The sequence below is a fragment of the Prionailurus viverrinus genome, chromosome D1, assembly GCF_022837055.1.
Source record: "Prionailurus viverrinus isolate Anna chromosome D1, UM_Priviv_1.0, whole genome shotgun sequence".
Lineage (NCBI taxonomy): Eukaryota > Metazoa > Chordata > Mammalia > Carnivora > Felidae > Prionailurus > Prionailurus viverrinus.
In genome coordinates, this window is record NC_062570.1 from 7,199,927 (window position 1) to 7,218,926 (window position 19,000).

The window sequence follows — 19,000 nt, forward strand, 5'->3', positions numbered from 1 at the left end:
TAAACATTAAAAAAATGTTTAAATAGCAGCTTTCTTTAAGTGGAAGTTCATCTAACAATGTAGCACAATCTCCTGTAAAATACCAGAATCCCCTCTGTACCCTTCCTGAGAGGCTGCTAACCAAGTGATGGGAAATTTATTACCTCGGATCTTGGCAAGATCAAGCAGCAATGGCCTCAGCAGCAATGGCCAACTTGTAGCCTTTTGCAGGTGAAGGAGATAAGATTTCCATGAATAAGTAATGGAAATCTACACGTCACACAAAACCTTTGCTTTAGACGGTTTCATTATTTTCTCTCCCTGGCTTCCTTTTTTAATGTGTCATTTATTTTCGAGAGAGAGAGAGAGACAGAGAGAGAGAGAGAGAGAGAGAGAGAGAGAGAGAGAGAGAGGGGGCAAGTGGGGGAGGGGCAGAGAGAGACAGAGGAAGACACAGAACAAAGCAGGCTGACAGCACGGAGCCTGATGCCGGGCTCGAAGTCACCAACTGCGAGATCATGACCTGAGCTGACGGTTGGACGCTTAACCGACTGAGCCACCCAGGTGCCCCTCTCTCTCCGAATTTTTATAAAAGTTATTAACGGGAGTCAACAATCACTGGCTTCAGTTTCATTTCTTTTCCCAGGTCTTACCCTTTTAGAAGGGCATGCTTCTGAGTAGTGAAATGGTTAAAAGCAAGTGGCAATCAAGAGGGCCAGCAAAAGGTAACCTATTAATCCTCAGACTGGATTGTCACGTCCTGAGAGTTCCAAATTAGCTCTACTGTTTTCAACCTCCAGGCATTTGCAATTCTTTTTCTTAAATATAATTTATTGTCAAGTTGGCTAACATGCGGTGTATGCGATATGCTCTTGGTTTTGGGGGTAGATTCCTGCAATTCATTGTAGAGAGTCTCTTAGGGCTTTTGCATTTGCATTTGCAATTCTTTTTGATCCCTCCTCTGCTTCAGACCCCAATGCTCTCGAACGATAGAGGGAGGTCAGCTCTGAGTACTTCTCCAAGGAAAAGCAGGAGTCCAGAAGCATGCGGGAGCAGGGCTGGAGACATGACCCTTCGGTCCCCTGCTCAGTTAAAGGACAGTCTACCGGTGGTGAGCAACCCTGTGATCATAAGCAAGAAGGGCTTCCGGGCTGACAGAACCCCAGGCATTACTGACTTCTGCCTGTGGACTCCCAGAAACCCAGATCTTCTAATCTCGACTCTACCATTCACCAGGGACCTTGAACATGATCTTCAAGTTCTCTGAACCTCAGTTTCTTCATCTTTCAAATGGGGATAATAATAGTCTACTTTACAGATTTTCTCTGGGGATCAAGCGAAATGATCCACATCAGGTGCCTGGATGATGGCAGCTTCGCAAAGAGAGGGAAGCAGTTATTGGTGCTGGTCATCTGGCCGGGGCTCAAGCATGGAGAGGAGACAGGGCTCATGTTGTTCCCAAAGAGGTGGGATTAGGCTGAAGAAGAAAGGGGACTCTCTTTTAAAAGTTTCTGAAATAAAGAAGCCCTGTTTGTAGGTACTCCTCACTAGAATTCTACCATGCTTTCTGGGAAAAAAAAAAAGGCGGGGCACAGGGAGAGAGCGAGAGAAATGTGGGCACTGGTACTAGGACCGCAATAAATTGAAAACTGCCTCTATCCTCCTCCTGCACTCTTGGGGCCTTTCCAACATTCTCTTTCATCGCCCAAACACATGAGTCACACAGTAAGACAGAGGCACGTGAAGATCAAAAGTTAAGACCATGAAAAAGCGAGACACAAAGACTTACAGCTTCTCCATCTTGTAAGCATGTGAACAGATAAACTGAAGTCTAAGCCCTTGGTGGAGGGTTATGTTGGGTCAGTCCCCCCACGTGAACTTGCTCCAGCCAATCCTCGCTTCCACTCTGAACACAAATGATGTTGTAAGGGTGGCAGTGAATGCCTCTCACGTCTTCCTCTGCCCAGTGCTTTAGGGATATACAGGGGTGGCCCGTGGGAGAGTGTCAGAGATGCCGCTGAGGGGGTGAGTGGTACACGATGGCCTCAGTCCTGGAAACCCAGCACAGTTGGGAAACTTTAAACTCCCTAGGAGAAATCTAAGATGTCTAAGGTCAATGTAAAACTGAGCCAAGGAGAAGCCTATTTACATAGGTGGCCAACGAGGGGGCTCATTAAGGCACAATTCCTGAGCATAGCGTTTCGCTTCTGGTTACTCACCGTAGCGGTTCGCCTCACAGACACGGAAGGTCCTGCACGGCTGTCACATCTGTGGAAAAAACGTGAAATGATTTCTTTTTTTTTTTTTAATTTTTTTTTTCAACGTTTATTTATTTTTGGGACAGAGAGAGGCAGAGCATGAACGGGGGAGGGGCAGAGAGAGAGGGAGACACAGAATCGGAAGCAGGCTCCAGGCTCCGAGCCATCAGCCCAGAGCCTGACGCGGGGCTCGAACTCCCGGACCGTGAGATCGTGACCTGGCTGAAGTCGGACGCTTAACCGACTGCACCACCCAGGCGCCCCTGAAACGATTGCTTTGAACAAGTGCCTCGCTTTCACCAGGAGGACAATCAATCAACGGTACCTCTGCCGTGATATCTTGGTATCTTGAGAAGATATATTTCTAACGTCCTTTAGGGAGACACTTCTTGGCTAATGCTTGTTGAAAACATTTCAGAAACTTTTTCCTATGGTTGTTTAGGCTCAACGTTTTACATCTTCGTATGTCAGGCAGCCAAGAAGAAATTACCTAATACTGGATTTGGATTGGAACGCAGCACAAAGACATAAAAACAAAAATAGTTACGCGTGTCGAGCGCTTACTATCAGTGTTCTCGTGCTCTATGTGCATGTTATCATCTCATTTCAATACGTCACTCTTCAGAAGGGGACACTGTGACTGCTGTCATTTTACAGGGAAGTCAGAAGACACTGCCTGATGTACACAGTTAGTGATGAGCTTAGAGCCGGCCACAGGCTCATTAAATCCTGAGCACTCCTTCTTAAGTAAGGCACACGGACTCTTCTTGCAAATGGGAAATAGATTTCCGTACATTTTTTATTTTAAAGAGGGTCAGGGCCAGACACAACAATTCACAAGGGAATCTTTAGAAAGCAAGCCCTGTAAAGGTGGCTTCTGGATGTTCGTTTTTATCAAGATGCCTTATTTGGGGCGCCTGGTTGGCTCAGTCAGTTGCACGTTTGACTGTGGCTCAGGTCATGATCTCAGAGTTGGTGGGTTCGAGCCTGGCACCAGGCTCTGTGCTGACAGCTCAGGGTCTGGAGCCTGCTTCAGATTCTGTGTCTCCCTCTCTCTCTCCCCCTCCCCTGCTTGTGCTACATGTCTCTCTTTCAAAAATGAATGAACATGTAAAAGAAAAAGGTGCCTTATTTGCTATGAAGCCATCTTGGAAAATAATTATGCTTTTACCGTCTATGTTGCTTCACTCAAATTCAGTAGGTAAAAAATTTACAAGACATGGGTCCCAAACTGAGATCGATTTTAATCTTTTAGATCCATAATCCTGTGCCAAGCAGCGCTCTGCCTGAAATACAGCTCGAGATTTAACAGACGGCAATTACTCACTGCTCTGTACAAGATGAGGTCCTGTCCTCCCCCAAGAGAACAGCAAAGGGAATCAAGAATTAAACAAACAAACTGGGACTTCAGGTCAGATCAGTCAAAACTGGCAAGATGCAGTTTTCTTTTATCTGAACTCCTAGCTGCTTCGTGGTTCCCCAGAGTTGGGCATAAAATCTGGGAGGCCAAACAATGTTTATATGTTAAAGATATCCAAATCAAACTGTAGGAAAGAGTAGATACACAAAGAGCAGAAATACAGTTGACCTGGTATGAAAGGTGGAAAACAGCAGGAGGAAGGGCCCAGAGATGGGAAGGAGCCAGGCCGCTTGGGAACTGGAAAGTAATTCAATCTGCCGGAGCCAAGAGAACATACCAGATTGTGAAGACTCTTTCCAGCGCCCTGGGGGCCGCAGTGCCCACAGAGCACCCACGCAGCTCACCAGCCGGGGCAGGGATATTGTCCCCAAGGAGGGCAGGAGGGAGGATGATGTGACCCATAGGATAGCAGGGGCATGACTGGGATGGAGAGCCACCGAAGGTGAGGGCGAGCTGTGCGTGGGGCGGGGGGTGGGGAGGGGATGCGTGCCCTCCCCCCCGCCCCTCACCTAATGGTGTGCAAGGCCGAGTGTGGGTGACCTTGTGGATTTGCTGGCCGGGCACAGGACTCAAGTGGCTTGGAGGCACAGAGTCTCTGCACCCACTCCCAGACCCTCCTAAAGGTGAATTCATGTTTCTGATGTGAACAGCTCTTGCTGGCAGAGCGAATAAAAGCAGCAGTGGGGGGCACCTGGGTGGCTCAGTCGGAGGGGCGCCCGACTTTGGCTCAGGTCATTCATGATCTCACGGTCGGTGAGTTCGAGCCCCGCGTCGGGCTCTGTGCTGACAGCTCGGAGCCTGGAGCCTGCTTCGGATTCTGTGTCTCCCTCTCTCTCTGCCCCTCCCCTGCTCATGCTCTGTCTCTCTCTGTCTCAAAAAAATAAGTAAACGTTAAAAAAAAATTTTTTTTTTTTAAATAAAAAATGAAAGCTTCATGGGGTCACTGGAAGCAAGGCTGGTAAGAGTCCACAGACCCGGCGACTTCATGGGACACATGGCTACCTCATCTTCTGCATTTGCTTGCAAGCCCTCCTGATGCCCTGTCTTCAAGATCTCTCACATCCAACCCCACGTCTCTAGCTCACTCACTCTGCCGACTAAACTATCATTTCTCTCCTAGACTCTTCTCCATCCTTCACACTACCCACAGAGATCTGTCTAAAACGCAAATGTGATCATATCAATCCCCTGCTTAACATCTTACAAGGTATTATCCAAAATCTTCACTTGACACAAGACTCTTTTATCTGATGAGCCTCCTAGACCACCCCTCACCTTTCAAGCCTTATTGCCCCGCACTCCAGTCATCTGTAGGTACCTGTATGCGAGGCTTACCGAATTTATTTCACTTCCATAAAATCTTCTCTTATCTCTATACCTTTGCAGATACCATTCAGAAATTCTCACTCAGTAGATTAGAGTGTGGCTCAAGAATATTCTTTTTAAAGGGGCACCTGGGTGTCTTAGCCAGTTGGTTAAGCATCCAAGTCTTGATTTCGGCTTAGGTCATGATCCCAGGGTCATGAGATCGAGCCCCACACGTTGGGCTCTGCGCCGAGTGTGGAGCCTGCCTGGGATTCTTTCTCTGTCCCTGTCCCTCTGCCCCTCTCCTGCTCGCTCGCTCTCTCTCTCTCTCTCTCTCTCTCTCTCTCTCTCCCTCTCAAAAACAAACAAGGAATATTCTTTTTAAAAACCAGAACCCCTGGGGCGCCTGGGTGGCGCAGTCGGTTAAGCGTCCGACTTCAGCCAGGTCACGATCTCACGGTCCGGGAGTTCGAGCCCCGCGTCAGGCTCTGGGCTGATGGCTCGGAGCCTGGAGCCTGTTTCTGATTCTGTGTCTCCCTCTCTCTCTGCCCCTCCCCCGTTCATGCTCTGTCTCTCTCTGTCCCAGAAATAAACATTGAAAAAAAAATTTATAAAAAAACCCCAGAACCCCAGGTGACTTCCCCCAAATACTGATGGAACACGTTCTAAGCATTGGCCATGGAAGAACTCCATCTGGATGACCATGGGCAAGTCAGACCCTCATGTCCAAAATGGACTTCTGCATGGTCCTCCTGCATGACCACTCCTTCCCATCCAATCAACCAACAGATCCTGTTGATTCAAACTCAGAAATCCTTTTCAAAACCACCCAGAGCTCTACATCCCCCCATTTGTACCCCACACAAGACATTTATCATCTGCTTTGTTTCTGCACTAGTCCTTTTCTTGTCCCTCTCCCTCCAAGTTTTGTTCCAATCCAGTCCATTCTCCACACTTCAGCCAGAGTGATCAGGACAAAGTGCATCACACTACTTCCCTGCTGAACATGTTACATGATTTTTATTTGCTCCCAGGTGAAAGTTCAAATTCTTCTCTGCATTCGTAAGGCCCTATACCATCTAGTCCCCACACACTTCCCAGCCTCGTCTCTCACCTTTGCATATCCTCTGCCATGAGGAATCAGCACACCTCTGAGCATGTGCACAGAGTTTGCCCGAAACATTTTTCTACCACCTGTTTGCCCGGATAACTCTTGTCCTTGAACATTTTCCCTGGAAGAGCGTTCCAGGCTCAAGACAGTCTAACAAACACTCCATACGTGCTCCCAGAGCATGTGGAACTGCCCCCCCATTTTAGCACTATTATGTGTCTCTATTTCCTTTTTTGTTGTCCTCACAAGACCAAAACCGGGGAAACCAAGGGCTGTAAGCTTTGCTCCTCAGAGCCACGAGCGGTATTCCTTGAGCCCTCTTCGTTGAAGAAATCAGCAAATGTGTTCATTTTTATCCTCATATCTGCCCCTCCTCTTATGTTTCTTCCCCACCAACCGACAGCTTCCTAAGTCAGAGAGGAGAGTTCATCTCCATTCTTCCTTCATCTTCACCCGACACATCCAATTACCAGGTTCTCATGATTCCACAATCTAAATCCGTGCACGAATCTGTCTGCCTTTTGCTCTCCTCTGGCCTGCCTCCTTAGTTCAGGCTGCCACTATCTCAGCGCTACCTTACGTGGTCTGACTCGAGCTTTGTCCCCTCAAGTCTGTTCTTGGGGCCTCACCTGGGTCACTTTCCCAGCCTTGGCTCCACTGGTATTTCTTTGGGGATACTTAGCAACATTTCTGACCCCTACCTACGAGACACCCTAAGTTCTCACCCTTCAGTTGCGAAAAGCAGAAATGGCTTCGGACACTGCCAAATGTCTTTTGCGGGGCAAAATTGCCCCTGGCTGAGAAGCGCCGAGCTGAAGTGATCTTTCTAAAGTGACGATCTGATTATGTCATTCCTCTGTTTAACAGCTATCAATGGGTAAAATACACATGTGTACCTGCACACCTGCAATGGAATACACCAAAAGATTTTAGTGTTTGTCCAGGTCAGTAGGTCGCGGGTGACTTTATATATATGAAATATATATATACATATATATGAAAAATGCCATTACTAGCAAAAGTGATTAATGGCTTCCCACTGTCTACAGGGTCAAGTCCAAGCTTCTTAGCCCTGCACATCCTTAGCACTGCTGGGCCCTGTGTTCTGGCCTCTACCGGCCTCTCACTCCACCTCTCACGGGTCTTACCTTATACCAGGGCACTGAACCTCAACCACCTACATGAGTTTCTACTTTGTCCAGTCTCTACACCTTGGCTGTGTCAGCCTTTCTGCCCAGTGCAACCTCCTGACTCTTAATTACCTAGCTCAGTCCTATATGTCCGTTCACAACTGGCTCTCCTCTTGCAGGAAGGCTTCTGGTCCTCCAGTCTGAGTTAAGCACTTCTCCTACACGATCTCACGGCAGGAATACCACGTACCTTCCCTAGCACTCACCATATTGCACCGTCATCTCTGGTGACTCGGCTGCCACCCAGGCTGCAGTTAGGCTGGACGGTATCCCCGTGTGAACTCCACAGGGCATCCCTTTCTCAAGATACTTACAGTCATTTTCCAGAAAACTGCCGTGGGAAAGACATGAGCCCACGATATCCCACCACGTCCCAGAGTTCTGTGCCGCACCTCACACCCAACCACATGCAGGATTCTGGCGTCCCCTCCTAGCCTGAAGTTCTCCGGCAGGGACTTTGCCTTAGTTTCACAATTTTATCTCCAGCACTAACCACAGTTCGTGATCCAGAGTAAGACTTTGATAAAAGCCCCATAAAAAAACAGAAGAGAAACCATCACCTGGGCTAGCAATACCCTTGCCAGGAGTTCCGACAGCCCTTATTACCACAGCGGAACAGGAAGCTCTACCGCTGTGGTTTCCAAACCCGACTGAGCATCCAAATATCCTGAAGAATCTAAAATAAGTAAATAAATAAAGCTCCCTGTGTCCCATGTCAGCCCTTCCGAATCAGGATCTCAGATTTGGGGATCTGAGGATCTGTCATTATTTTTAAATTGTTGATGAGATTATAATAATGATCAGCTGAATCACCTGAACCGCGGGCCACCCAGGCTGAAACCCAAAACCACTCCCCTTGTCCTGCCTCTTGTCATCAGAACGCTGCCGTCTACCTGTGGAGACCACACCTGGCTTCACCGAAGGAGCATTTCCCAAGAAGGATCTTGCTCCCTCTGACTACTCCTTGCCATCGAGGTGTTGAGATTTTTGTATCTTCAAACTCAGGCATTTGTAGTGAGTAAGAGGCTCAATAAATAAATGAATGAATAAAATAACCAGAACCCAGGGGGGAAATACCATCTGCCTTTTCTTCTTTGCACATTTTAATTTTTTAAATGTTTTTATTTATTTTTGAGAGAGACAGAGCACGAGTGGGGGAGGGGCAGAGAGAGAGAGAGGGAGACACAGAATCCGAAGCAGGCTCCAGACTCTGAGCTGTCGGCACAGAGCCCAACATGGGGCTCAAACCCACGAGCCATGAGGTCATGACCTGAGCCGATGTCGGATGCTTACCTGCCTGAGTCCCCTAGGCACCCCTCATCTGCCTTTTCAACTTTCCAGAATAGTATCTGAATGTCTTGCTTATGTAATGCGAGGTTGCAGCCGGAGCGCCTAAACTGGGTACACCCTGTGCATCAGGCAAATTTGGGCATGTCTGAGGAGGAGCGAGGTGTATTCACCAAAGCTGCTTGCATCTCAAGGGGGAAAAAGAACCTTCCTGAAGTCACAGGGTAAAGGGCAGGGACTCACAGCCGGAGAGCAGCTGCCACTTTCCAATCTCCACTGGGCACGGGTACTTACATGCGTGAGGCACGGTGACGGTCCTCAAAGGAAAGAGGAGATCTTAAATTTATGTTTTAATTTTTTTTAAGTTTATTTATTTATTTTGAGAGGGAGAGTGTGGGGGAGAAGCAGAGAGAGAGAGGAGGCAGAGAGAGAGAGAGAGAGAGAGAGAGAGAGAGAGAGAGGAGAGGAGAGAACCCCAAGCAGGCTCCAAGCTCTCAGCACAGAGCCTGAGTGGAGCTCATGACCCGAGCCGAAGTCGCATGATTAACCAACTGAGCCACCCAGGTGCCCCTCTTAAATTTAACTGTACAAGCTACTCAGGAGCCTTATGAACTAGTTCCCTTGCATTTTCACATTGCCTGAGTTCTGGGACACCACCAAATAAGGAGTAAGGGGGGTAATCCACATCCGTAAAATTGCCACAACGAACTGCAGTTTTGAGAATGAAGGTGGCCCCCTTGTAGAAACCACTTTGCTGTGGATTATGTGGTACCATGAGACACAGAGTGGCAGGCCCAGCATGCATTCATGGTGGGGAGGGCATCACTGGAATAACAGGGGTCTGGGATAAGAAACGAACAACCGTAGATGCTCTTTGGCAGCCAGGAAGATTGCATTTGTAAGCTCATGACGTATGCTACTGGGTACTTGCCGAACTACATAGAAGGAAGTTTTGAGGCTCTAGGTTACTGAAATTTCATGCTGGGGCTCTGAGCACTATGTCACAGGCACTAAATGCCCTATGACAAGACGGGAGGAAACACAACGCCCAGGGAAATGCTGGGGGAAAGATACATGCAATATACATGCATATGTCTCTCGAAATTGTTGGCTAGCAATAAATAAATCAAAACATGAATGGAAAATATTTGTCCTTTTTCCTAGCAGTGGGGAGGAGGCACAGAGGATATAGTTCAATCATTTACAAGCAGGATTCAAATAATAATGGGATAGGAGTGCCTGGGTGGCCTAGTCGGTTAAGCATCCGACTCTTGATTTCAGCTTAGGTCATGATCTCACAGTTTGTGGGTTCGAGCCCCACATCGGGCTCTGACAGCATGCAGCCTGCTTGGGATTCTCTCTCTCCCTCTCTTTCTGCCCTCCCCCCACCTGTGCTTTCTCTCCATCTCAAAATAAATAAACTTAAAAAAATAATAATGGGATAATTTGGGAAACGCATATATCTGAGAGAAGAAACTAGTTATATCTGAAGCAGAAATGGCAAAACTTTTTGCCTTTTTGTTAATCCATTAAGTCACTATGTTCCCATGGCTTTTTACCACTGATATTAGAACATTAAAGCTTCAATATATCATATACTTCTACTGGCTGGGCCTTTCTTTTTAAGTTTATTTATTTATTTTTGAGAGAAACAGAGACAGTGTGAGTGGGGAGGGGCAGAGAGGGAGAGAGAGAGAGAGGGAATTCCAAGAAGGCTTTGCACTGTCAGCACAGAGCCCGATGCAAGTCTTGAACTCACAAACCGTGAGATCATGACTTGAGCCGAAACGAAGAGTCACACGTTCAACTGACTGAGCCACCCAGGCACCCCTGGCTGGGCCTTTCTAAAGTGAGTACCTGGGGTGCCTGGGTGGCTCTGTAGGTTAAGCGTCCGACTTCGTCTCAGGTCATGATCTCACAGCCCGTGAGTTCGAGCCCCGCATCGGGCTCTGTGCTGACAGCTCAGAGCCTGGAGCCTGCTTCGGATTCTGTGTTTCCCTCTCTCTCTCTGCCCCTCCCCCCCTCTTGCTCTGTCTCCATCTCTCTCAAAAATAAATAAAGTTAAAAAAAAAAAAAAACTTTTAAAGTGAGCACCTGATGAAATGACCAAATCCATTTTCTTCTGGGGAGAGTTATCCATTATCCAGCAGCATTTCTCAGTTAAACCACAGCTTAAAAGATGAAAAGTAATTTCTCTGATACTCAAGTCTTTCAGGGCTGAACAGAAGGCTGTATTTTGCCCAGAGGGCTTGTTTCCCTTTCTGTGATTTGCAAAAGATCCTCTAAACTGCTTTGCTGACTTGTTCTCCGGAGCACCCAGTGTGACAACGTTGAGCCTCGATGGCTTAGGCAAGTAGAAACCTGAATCCTACTTGGCACAGGATGACTGTGCTTTCCGGAGCCCTCTGCCAGTCCCTCCTGGTGCAGTCATAGGCGAGGAGGGGCTCTTGAATCATGGATTTAGAAGGCTGATTTTGTATTTCAAAAGATTAGAACTGCCAAAGAAAGTCAGGTTCTACTTAAGAGGAAAGAGTGTCTGGAAGAGGACAGCACACAATGTATATTCCTACCTTAAACCACCTCCTCGACACACATACACACACACACACACACACACACACACACACACACACACACTCAGAATTTATATCCAAATATTTACGTCATGCACATATTTAAAAATGAAAAGGACATATTTGTACAGCTTACCTACTGAAACTTAAGAGCAAAAAATAGTGCCTTCACGATATTCTGTACCCGCACATTCCATTTCCACTTTGCAACTAAAAATGTATTTAGAGAAGACACATTTGGGAAACTGCCGAACATCCACATATATACTTGAAGGATAAAATCTGTTTCACATCTGCATGCTTATTTTTATGTTTCAGTGCACCCAGTTGTAAAAAAGCTACAAGTCATTTTGGTCTACAAGAAGGACGGTTGCTAAATAAAAGTTTCCTTTTTTTTTTTTTCCAATTTGGTCTATAACCAAAAAAACATGGGGCTGCCTGGGTGGCTCAGACGGTTAAGCGTCGGACTTTGGCTCAGGTCACGATCTCACAGTTCGTGGGTTCCAGCCCCCTGTCGTGCTCCCTGGTGTCAGCCCAGAGCCTGGAGCCTGCTTTGCATCCTCTGTCCCCTCTCTCTCAGCCCCTCGCCCCCGCCCTTCTCAAAAATAAATAAACATTAAAAAAAAAAAAACAAACACGGGGACGCCTGGGTGGCTCAGTCGGTCGGGCGTCCGACTTCAGCTCAGGTCACGATCTTGTGGTTTGTGAGTTCGAGCCCCACGTCGGGCTCTGTGCTGATAGCTCACAGCCTGGATGCTGCTTCGATTTCTGGGTCTCCCCCTGTCTCTGCCCCTCCCCTGCTAGTGCTCTTTCTCTCTCTTTCTCAAAATTTAATATACATTAAAACACATACACACACACACACACACACACACACACACATACACACACACACAGGATACCCAGATGGAGAATCTAGATTTTCTGTCTCCTCGGACCCACTTGTGCAGTGGCTTGCAACATGAGCTTGGAAATAACTTGCCCACAGAGTGAACAGGTTCCTCAACTTTTCCTGGTTTCCCGATGGGAGACGGCTGAGCTATCTAAAACTCTGCCTTACAGAAAATCACCGAAAACACAAATTACATCACAAGTTCCAGCTACACCACGTGCCAGGAGTATTTCTCTTCTTATAAAACGCCTGTCCTTTAAAGGACACACTCGTGGGCTTTAAAGCCCCAGGCGAGGGCAAACACTCTCACGAAGAAAAAGCCACTTACCTGTTTGAAGAGCACTTCCTGACAAGCGGCTCTGGCGGGGGGGGGGACCGGCACCGAAACCTACATGCTGCTCAGCCCTCCACTATTTCGGCAAAGACAAGAGCAGGCTCAGGTGGGAGCTGGGCGCGAAACACCGTTCGTCCACCCGGGAGGGGAGAGGGGAGCCCAGGGTTCTGTTCTGCAGGCCGGGCAGCCTCTCCCCACGCCCACCGGCGGCGGGCCACGGGCTGTTGTGCAGCGAGGGTGTCCTCGGGCACCTCCTATCCAGCGCAGCAACGCCCCCTTTCTAATCGGTGGACACATCACATGTGAGGCCGACACCTTAAGAGGGCGGGAAGCTTCTCAACCAGGAAGACAGGCCGAAAATATTTAGCAGTCAGCTCAACGGCACGTAAGCAAAGCTTGGCTTGTTTTTCACAAAACGATCTAACGACCCATGAGTCAAGACGAACTGATTTACACGGGTTCACACTGCGAACGATCCGGAACTATGCCTCCACTCTCCTCAAAACCTCCCTTCCTGCACCTGAAGCTGAAATTCTGCGTAACCACATCAGAGAAGCTGTCCTGAAACCTGCCAGTCACAGGAACACATTTATTCCCTCGGTTTAAAAAATACAATTTTCCTCTGTTCTCTGTTCTCATCTTATTTACTTTCACCTCAATCTTTACACGTCATCTCTCCTTGTGACCACAGATACCTATATCCCCAAGGAAACAGTAGTTTTGATTTAAAAATATCTTCCCGACCAGGCTGGGTACACACCAGCCTCTAGAAGCAGTGGGAGAAACTGTCAATGATTCTCCCCAACAATTTTTTTTTAATGTTTTTATTTATTTTTGAGACAGAGAGAGACAGAGCATGAGCAGGGGAGGGGCAGAGAGAGAGGGAGACACAGAACCTGAAGCAGGCACCAGGCTCTGAGCTGTCAGCACAGAGCCCGACGCGGGGCTCGAACCCACGGACCACGAGATCATGACCTGAGCTGAAGTCGGATTTCTTTTTTCATGTTTTTATGTTTATTTATTCTTGAGAAGAGAGAGAGAGAGAGCAGGGGAGGAGCAGAGAGAGACAGAGACACAGAATCCAAAGCAGGCTCCAGGCTCCGCACGGTCAGCACACAGCCCAACGCAGGGCTTGAACTCACGAACCATGAAATCATGACCTGAGCCACAGTCAGACGCTTAACCGACTCAGCCACCCAGGCACCCCATTTCTTCCCAACATTTAACCCTTCATCCACCCAGGGCACTACCTGCGACGTGTGCAATTGGTTAGGAGTTGGATTCCCAAAGAGCCAAGTTTCGTGGTTTCATAAGGACTTTGTCCCTATGAGAGCTAAGTCCCGTCTCCTTTGTTCCTATCTGGATTTAAAGCCTGAGAGCAAACATTAAACATTCTGAACACAAAACAGGCCACTGGTCTCTGGCATCAGATAACTAGTGAGCCGTCACATGATCTGAATTTCACTCACCCTTTCTGTGCCGGTGACAGAAGCTTTGAAGTCTCCCTTCTGGATTTTCTGAATGAGAACAGGGAAGAAAATGACGATCTGAAGCTCAGCCGGGAAGAAACAGACATGGGGTTTCTTTGATGAGGCGTAGTTTTAGACCTTGACGTTTGTAATTCCACACGATCTAGACGAACATTGGAGAAAGGGGGCATCACTCAGTATTTCCGGGTGAATGTATCTCCGAGAACTAAGACTTTGATCTTGCTTCCCACCTCCCTTTGCAGACTGAAAACGCAGCAGGCATTCCCCCATGGAGACCCGAGGAATCAGGGGAGCTCTGTGCCCCTGACGGTTCTGCTGAACAGAGAAAATGCTCGGAAAGGGCAGGGAGGCTTTCAATACGCACCGTGGGCCACAGTTCCGCGGGACATTCCTCCCTGTAAACCAGCTGTGCCAATCCGTCCGAGGCCCAAGGTGGGGTGTCAGGGACCTCATTCAACTTTCAAGTGGCTTTTAGCTGCCCCGTCCTTCAGACGTTTTTATTTTAGTACTTTAAAACCATAGTGACAGATACTATACATGTAACTTTTTGCAACCAAAGAAAGTCAAGGAAAAGGAGATGAAGCCATTTAAAGTGTTCCTTAGTTCCATCAAAAATCTATCTCTGTGTACGTGTTATTTGCTACAATGTGGTTTCTATGCGTGCGTGCCTATAACGGAAACAGGTCTAATAGGTGTAGAGGTAATGTATAGTTACATATGTGAGTATTAAAAATCCTAAGGCAGGATCAACGTATACGAAGTCTATGATACTGTCATACTTTTGGACATGCTGAATTTATCAACACTAGAGGGATTCCACGGAAGGGGGAAGCAGCCATGGTATACGTTGGGTTAACTTCAAAATCTGAACTGTAAGTCTTTTTAGAGAGGTTTATTTATTATGGGGGCTGTAAAATGTTGTCCATATAGGGGCGCCTGGGTGGCGCAGTCGGTTAAGCGTCCGACTTCAGCCAGGCCACGATCTCGCGGTCCGGGAGTTCGAGCCCCGCGTCAGGCTCTGGGCTGATGGCTCAGAGCCTGGAGCCTGTTTCTGATTCTGTGTCTCCCTCTCTCTCTGCCCCTCCCCCGTTCATGCTCTGTCTCTCTCTGTCCCCAAAATAAATAAACGTTGAAAAAAAAAATTTAAAAAAAAAAAAAAAAAAAAAAAAAAAATGTTGTCCATATAAAGTGTGGAACTATTATTACATGTTTCTTGCTGCTACTGTAAGTAACACATTAGTCAAAGCAGTCAACGTGACTGTATCAGTGGAAGATATTTTAACGCACTCTGTTATTCTCACAATAGTCCTGTGAAAGCAGGTTTTATTATCCTCATCTACAGATTAGAAAAACACAAGTGATGGGTGAAGGTAAGTGACATGTGAATAGTCACATAGTTGCCATGTTCCGGGAAGGCATTTACCTACGGAGCTTAATTTACCAAAGTTCCAGAAAGGTGGCAATTCTCTTACCACCTTCCCCCTCTCTTCTCCTATCACCCCTTCTCCACCCCAACTCCCCTCCTCTGTCTCCTTCTTCTGCCTCATCATCCCATTCACAGAAGTGCTTACCATGTTCCAGCTCAGCACTTTGTACGTATACAACCGCCCTATGAGGTAGGTATCATCACACCCATTTAAAGATGAGAAAATTGAGGCTTAGAGAGAAGAAGTAACAGAGAGAATACTAGTAACAGAGAATAAGTAATCCATGTGAACAGTCACATGGATTCTGAAAGAATAGAGAATACAGAGAGACAGAGTGGAGATCTGAATCCAAGTCTCCTTTGATATCAACTTGTGTGTTCTTTTTTTGTTGTTGTTTATTTATTTTGAGAGGAAGAGAGAGAGGGAGTGCAAGTGGGGGAGGGACAGAGAAAGAGAGAGAGAGAGAGAGACAGGGAGACAGAATTGGAAGCAGGCTCCAGGCTCTGAACTGTCAGCAGAGAGCCCAACTTGGGGCTCATACCCACAAACCGTGAGAACATGACCTGAGCCGAAGTCAGATGTCCAGCCGACTGAGCCACCCGGGCGCCCCTCAACATGCGTGTTCTTAACCACTATGCTATCTTGCCCCATTCTAAAAACACACCCCTAGGACATTACAGTACATTTTCAGTTGACTCTTCTTACTGTATGTTATGTTAGAAAACTCTTGTACCTTATGATTTTAAAATAGCCCAAAACATGGATTGGTTCATTGGAGTCCTTATCTATCATACCAGGCTATAAGAAAAAAAAAATTTAGACGTGTAAGTTTTTTCCTCACCATTTTCTGCCATCCCTTTCCTTAGCCTGTATGTGAGTGGTTGTTTCAACATCTGGCTAACGTCTGTTTCATTGCAAAACTTCTTTCTTTGAATTTCTTCAAACCATTCACCAGTCACTCCTTGAAGCCATCTGATATCCCTCTTTGTCTTCTGGAGTTTGCTGAAATGAAACAAAAATACCAATGTGCCCTTTAAATTTCTTCACATCAAGTGCAAACTCATGTGACAGGAGGCCAAACGTGACCTAGAAGAACTGTGTAAACAGAGTCTGGGGGGAAAGCTGCTCTAGTCAGAATTTCCTTTTTACCACTGTGTCCATTTTTGGCTGTGTTTTTCTAAATACGATGACAATCTAAGTTTTGCTAGTCATTAAAACAATCACGCTGGTAATGACAACCTGGGATGAGCAATGATCGATAGTTTAATGATATGGAAAAACCAGAATATTCTAGCTCTTTTTTTAAAAAATATTTGTAAATGTTTACTTACTTTTGAGAGACAGAGAGATACAGAGCTTGAACAGGGGAGGAGCAGAGAGGGAGGGAGACAAAGAATCTGAAGCAGGCTCCAGGCTGTGAGCTGTCAGCACAGAGCCCAGCACGGGGCTCGAACTCATGAACCGTGAGATCATGACTTGAGCCGAAGTTCGATGCTTAACTGACTGAGCCACCCAGAATATTCTAGTTCTGATTACTCATTCATTCATTCATTCATTCATTCAGTGTTTATTGAGCAATGTCCATGTACCAGTCCCAGTGTGGACAGTGGGGATTCAACACTGAATATAACAGGGTCCTTACTTATCCATCCAGTGGCCAAAGATACAGTTAACATGCAGAGAAGAAATGGTTGAATCTAGTTTTAGATAACAAAACTCTCTGGGGCTCCTGGGTGGCTCAGTCAGTCGGTTGGGTGTCCGACTTCAGCTCAGGTCATAATCTCATGGTTCATGGGTTCGAGCCCCGTGTCGGGCTCTGTGCTGACAGCTCAGGGCCTGGAGCCTGCTTCCGATTCTGTGTCTCCCTCTCTCTCTGCCCCTCTCCCGCTCAGGCTCTGTCTCTCTCACTCTCTCTCTCTCTCAAAAATAAAGCCATTTAAGAAATTTCTTTAAAAAGTAGCGAAATTCTTTACACCCCAAACCACAAAATCGCATGGAGGAGCCCACAGGTAATGCCAAATCTGCAAGGGCACTGGGATGTGAGATGGGAAGGGAAGGCGCCCAGAGCACAAGTGTGTCGGCCCCACGCCAGGCCCCAAATCCCACCATGCCTTCCTTCTCCTCCCTGCCCTCTCGTGCTCAGTCCTGTTTCCAATGAAAATGCTGCTCTAAGTCCTTAACTGAATCACTGGTGGTGATTTTTTTTTTTTTTCAAAGCAGACGGTTTCGCTCCATTTCGGGAAAACGCTAGAACTGTTTGGAAATGAAAGGTAGTTAATCCAGAGGGTGAGAGAGAGCGCGAGAGCGAGCGTGCGTGCCCTGGACGGAGGCAAACAGCAGCAAGGGGAGACTGGAGCCCATGATGTGACAGGCTGGTGTGGCGCTGCTGAACACGTCGGGCTCGTGGGTGGGGTCTGAGCTTGGGCAGTTCTGCCCTCTGGGGAAGGATGGCATGTGACTCTGCATCACCCGCCCCTTTATGCGAGGTCCTCTGTGGAACACAAGTGCGGGGGAGCTGGTGTCACTAAGTAGACGGGAGCAAGCCGGCCAGAGAGCGGCAAATCTGGGGTTAAAGGTGCTGCACCGAGGTGGCTGCAACCCACGCTCCTGCTTGCGGCTACGATACTGTAGTTTTACAAAATAATCGAGAAGGAAGCCAAAGGCCATCCTGCCCAGACTTGCATTTTGAAAAGTATCAGGCAGCAATGTCACGTCCAGCCCACAACATCCGCTCGGGGCCTCCGTGTGCCAATGCCGTCACTCCCCTGTCCTGCCACGTCCCTTCCGAACAGACTCAGAGACCCCAAGTGACTGTCCCTACCGGGTGCTGGCCGTCTCCAACTTCTCAATACCTCATTTATCAGTGTCCCTCGTTTATTCACCACCTCCGCTTCCTCCCAGTCCTCCCCCATCGCTAGAGCCCAACCTGCAGCACCAGCCCCGACGTCGACACACCCACCTCATGTCAGAGGACAGCCAAGCTACCTGACTTCGGGATTCTCCCATCAGCGTGACTGTATCTCTTGGTTCTTATTAGAGCCTTGATGCAATAGGGACTCTCTTTGAACATAATCACACTTCGCTCAATTTCACCTCAAGCTCTCACTCTACACGTGCACTCACATCCATCGCTGCCTGTTTCTTCTTCAGCTTCTGGCCAATGAAGTCCGCAATCCGTATCTCTGCGGGAATGCTCAAACGGTGTGAACTCTACTCTAGGAACTATGTCTCGAAGAAATAGCCCCCTTCCCTGTACGTTAATTTAACTGAACTTTCTGTAGTTTCTGGTTGTTGTTGTTGTTTTTTTAACGTTGATTTGATTCTGAGAGGGGGCGGGCAGAGAGAAAGGGAGAGAGAATCTCAAACACGCTCCGCTGTCAGCGCAGAGCTGGATGCGGGGCTTGAACTCGTGAACGGTGAGATCGTGACCGAGCGAAGTTGGACGCTCAACCAACTGAGCTGTCCAGGCGCCCCCTTTATGCAGTTTCTAAAAATAAGTATGCAAAAGCAATGCAGAATCCTGGGGAAATGCACGTGACACAGAATGAAGCAAGAAAAACAAAATGCACGTTTCGTCGACTATGAGCTACGTAAAATGCTGCACCCATGTAGACATAGTGGGGGAAAAAACAAAACATCTGATCTCTTAGTGCAGAATAATTATAGATATCGTTTCTATCTTTAGCTTTTTTTATTATGTGTATTCAGTAAATGTAATATATGAACCTATTCTT

The 19,000-nt window shown here is 47.4% G+C and overlaps 1 protein-coding gene across 17 annotated transcripts in view; it reads right to left on the reverse strand.

Moving 5' to 3' along the window:
• EXPH5 (exophilin 5) overlaps positions 1–19,000 on the reverse strand; it is an 81,513-nt gene that overhangs the window by 18,565 nt on the left and 43,948 nt on the right. For 7 of the 17 annotated variants that reach the window (XM_047876767.1, XM_047876766.1, XM_047876765.1 and 4 more), the window contains 3 exons: positions 16,108–16,268; positions 13,819–13,981; positions 2,199–2,247 (listed from right to left, as the gene is read on the reverse strand). In XM_047876767.1, the coding sequence (XP_047732723.1) occupies positions 2,199–2,247; positions 13,819–13,981; positions 16,108–16,268 (373 nt within the window). The other 10 variants (XM_047876773.1, XM_047876776.1, XM_047876777.1 and 7 more) reach the window with 9 other exon arrangements.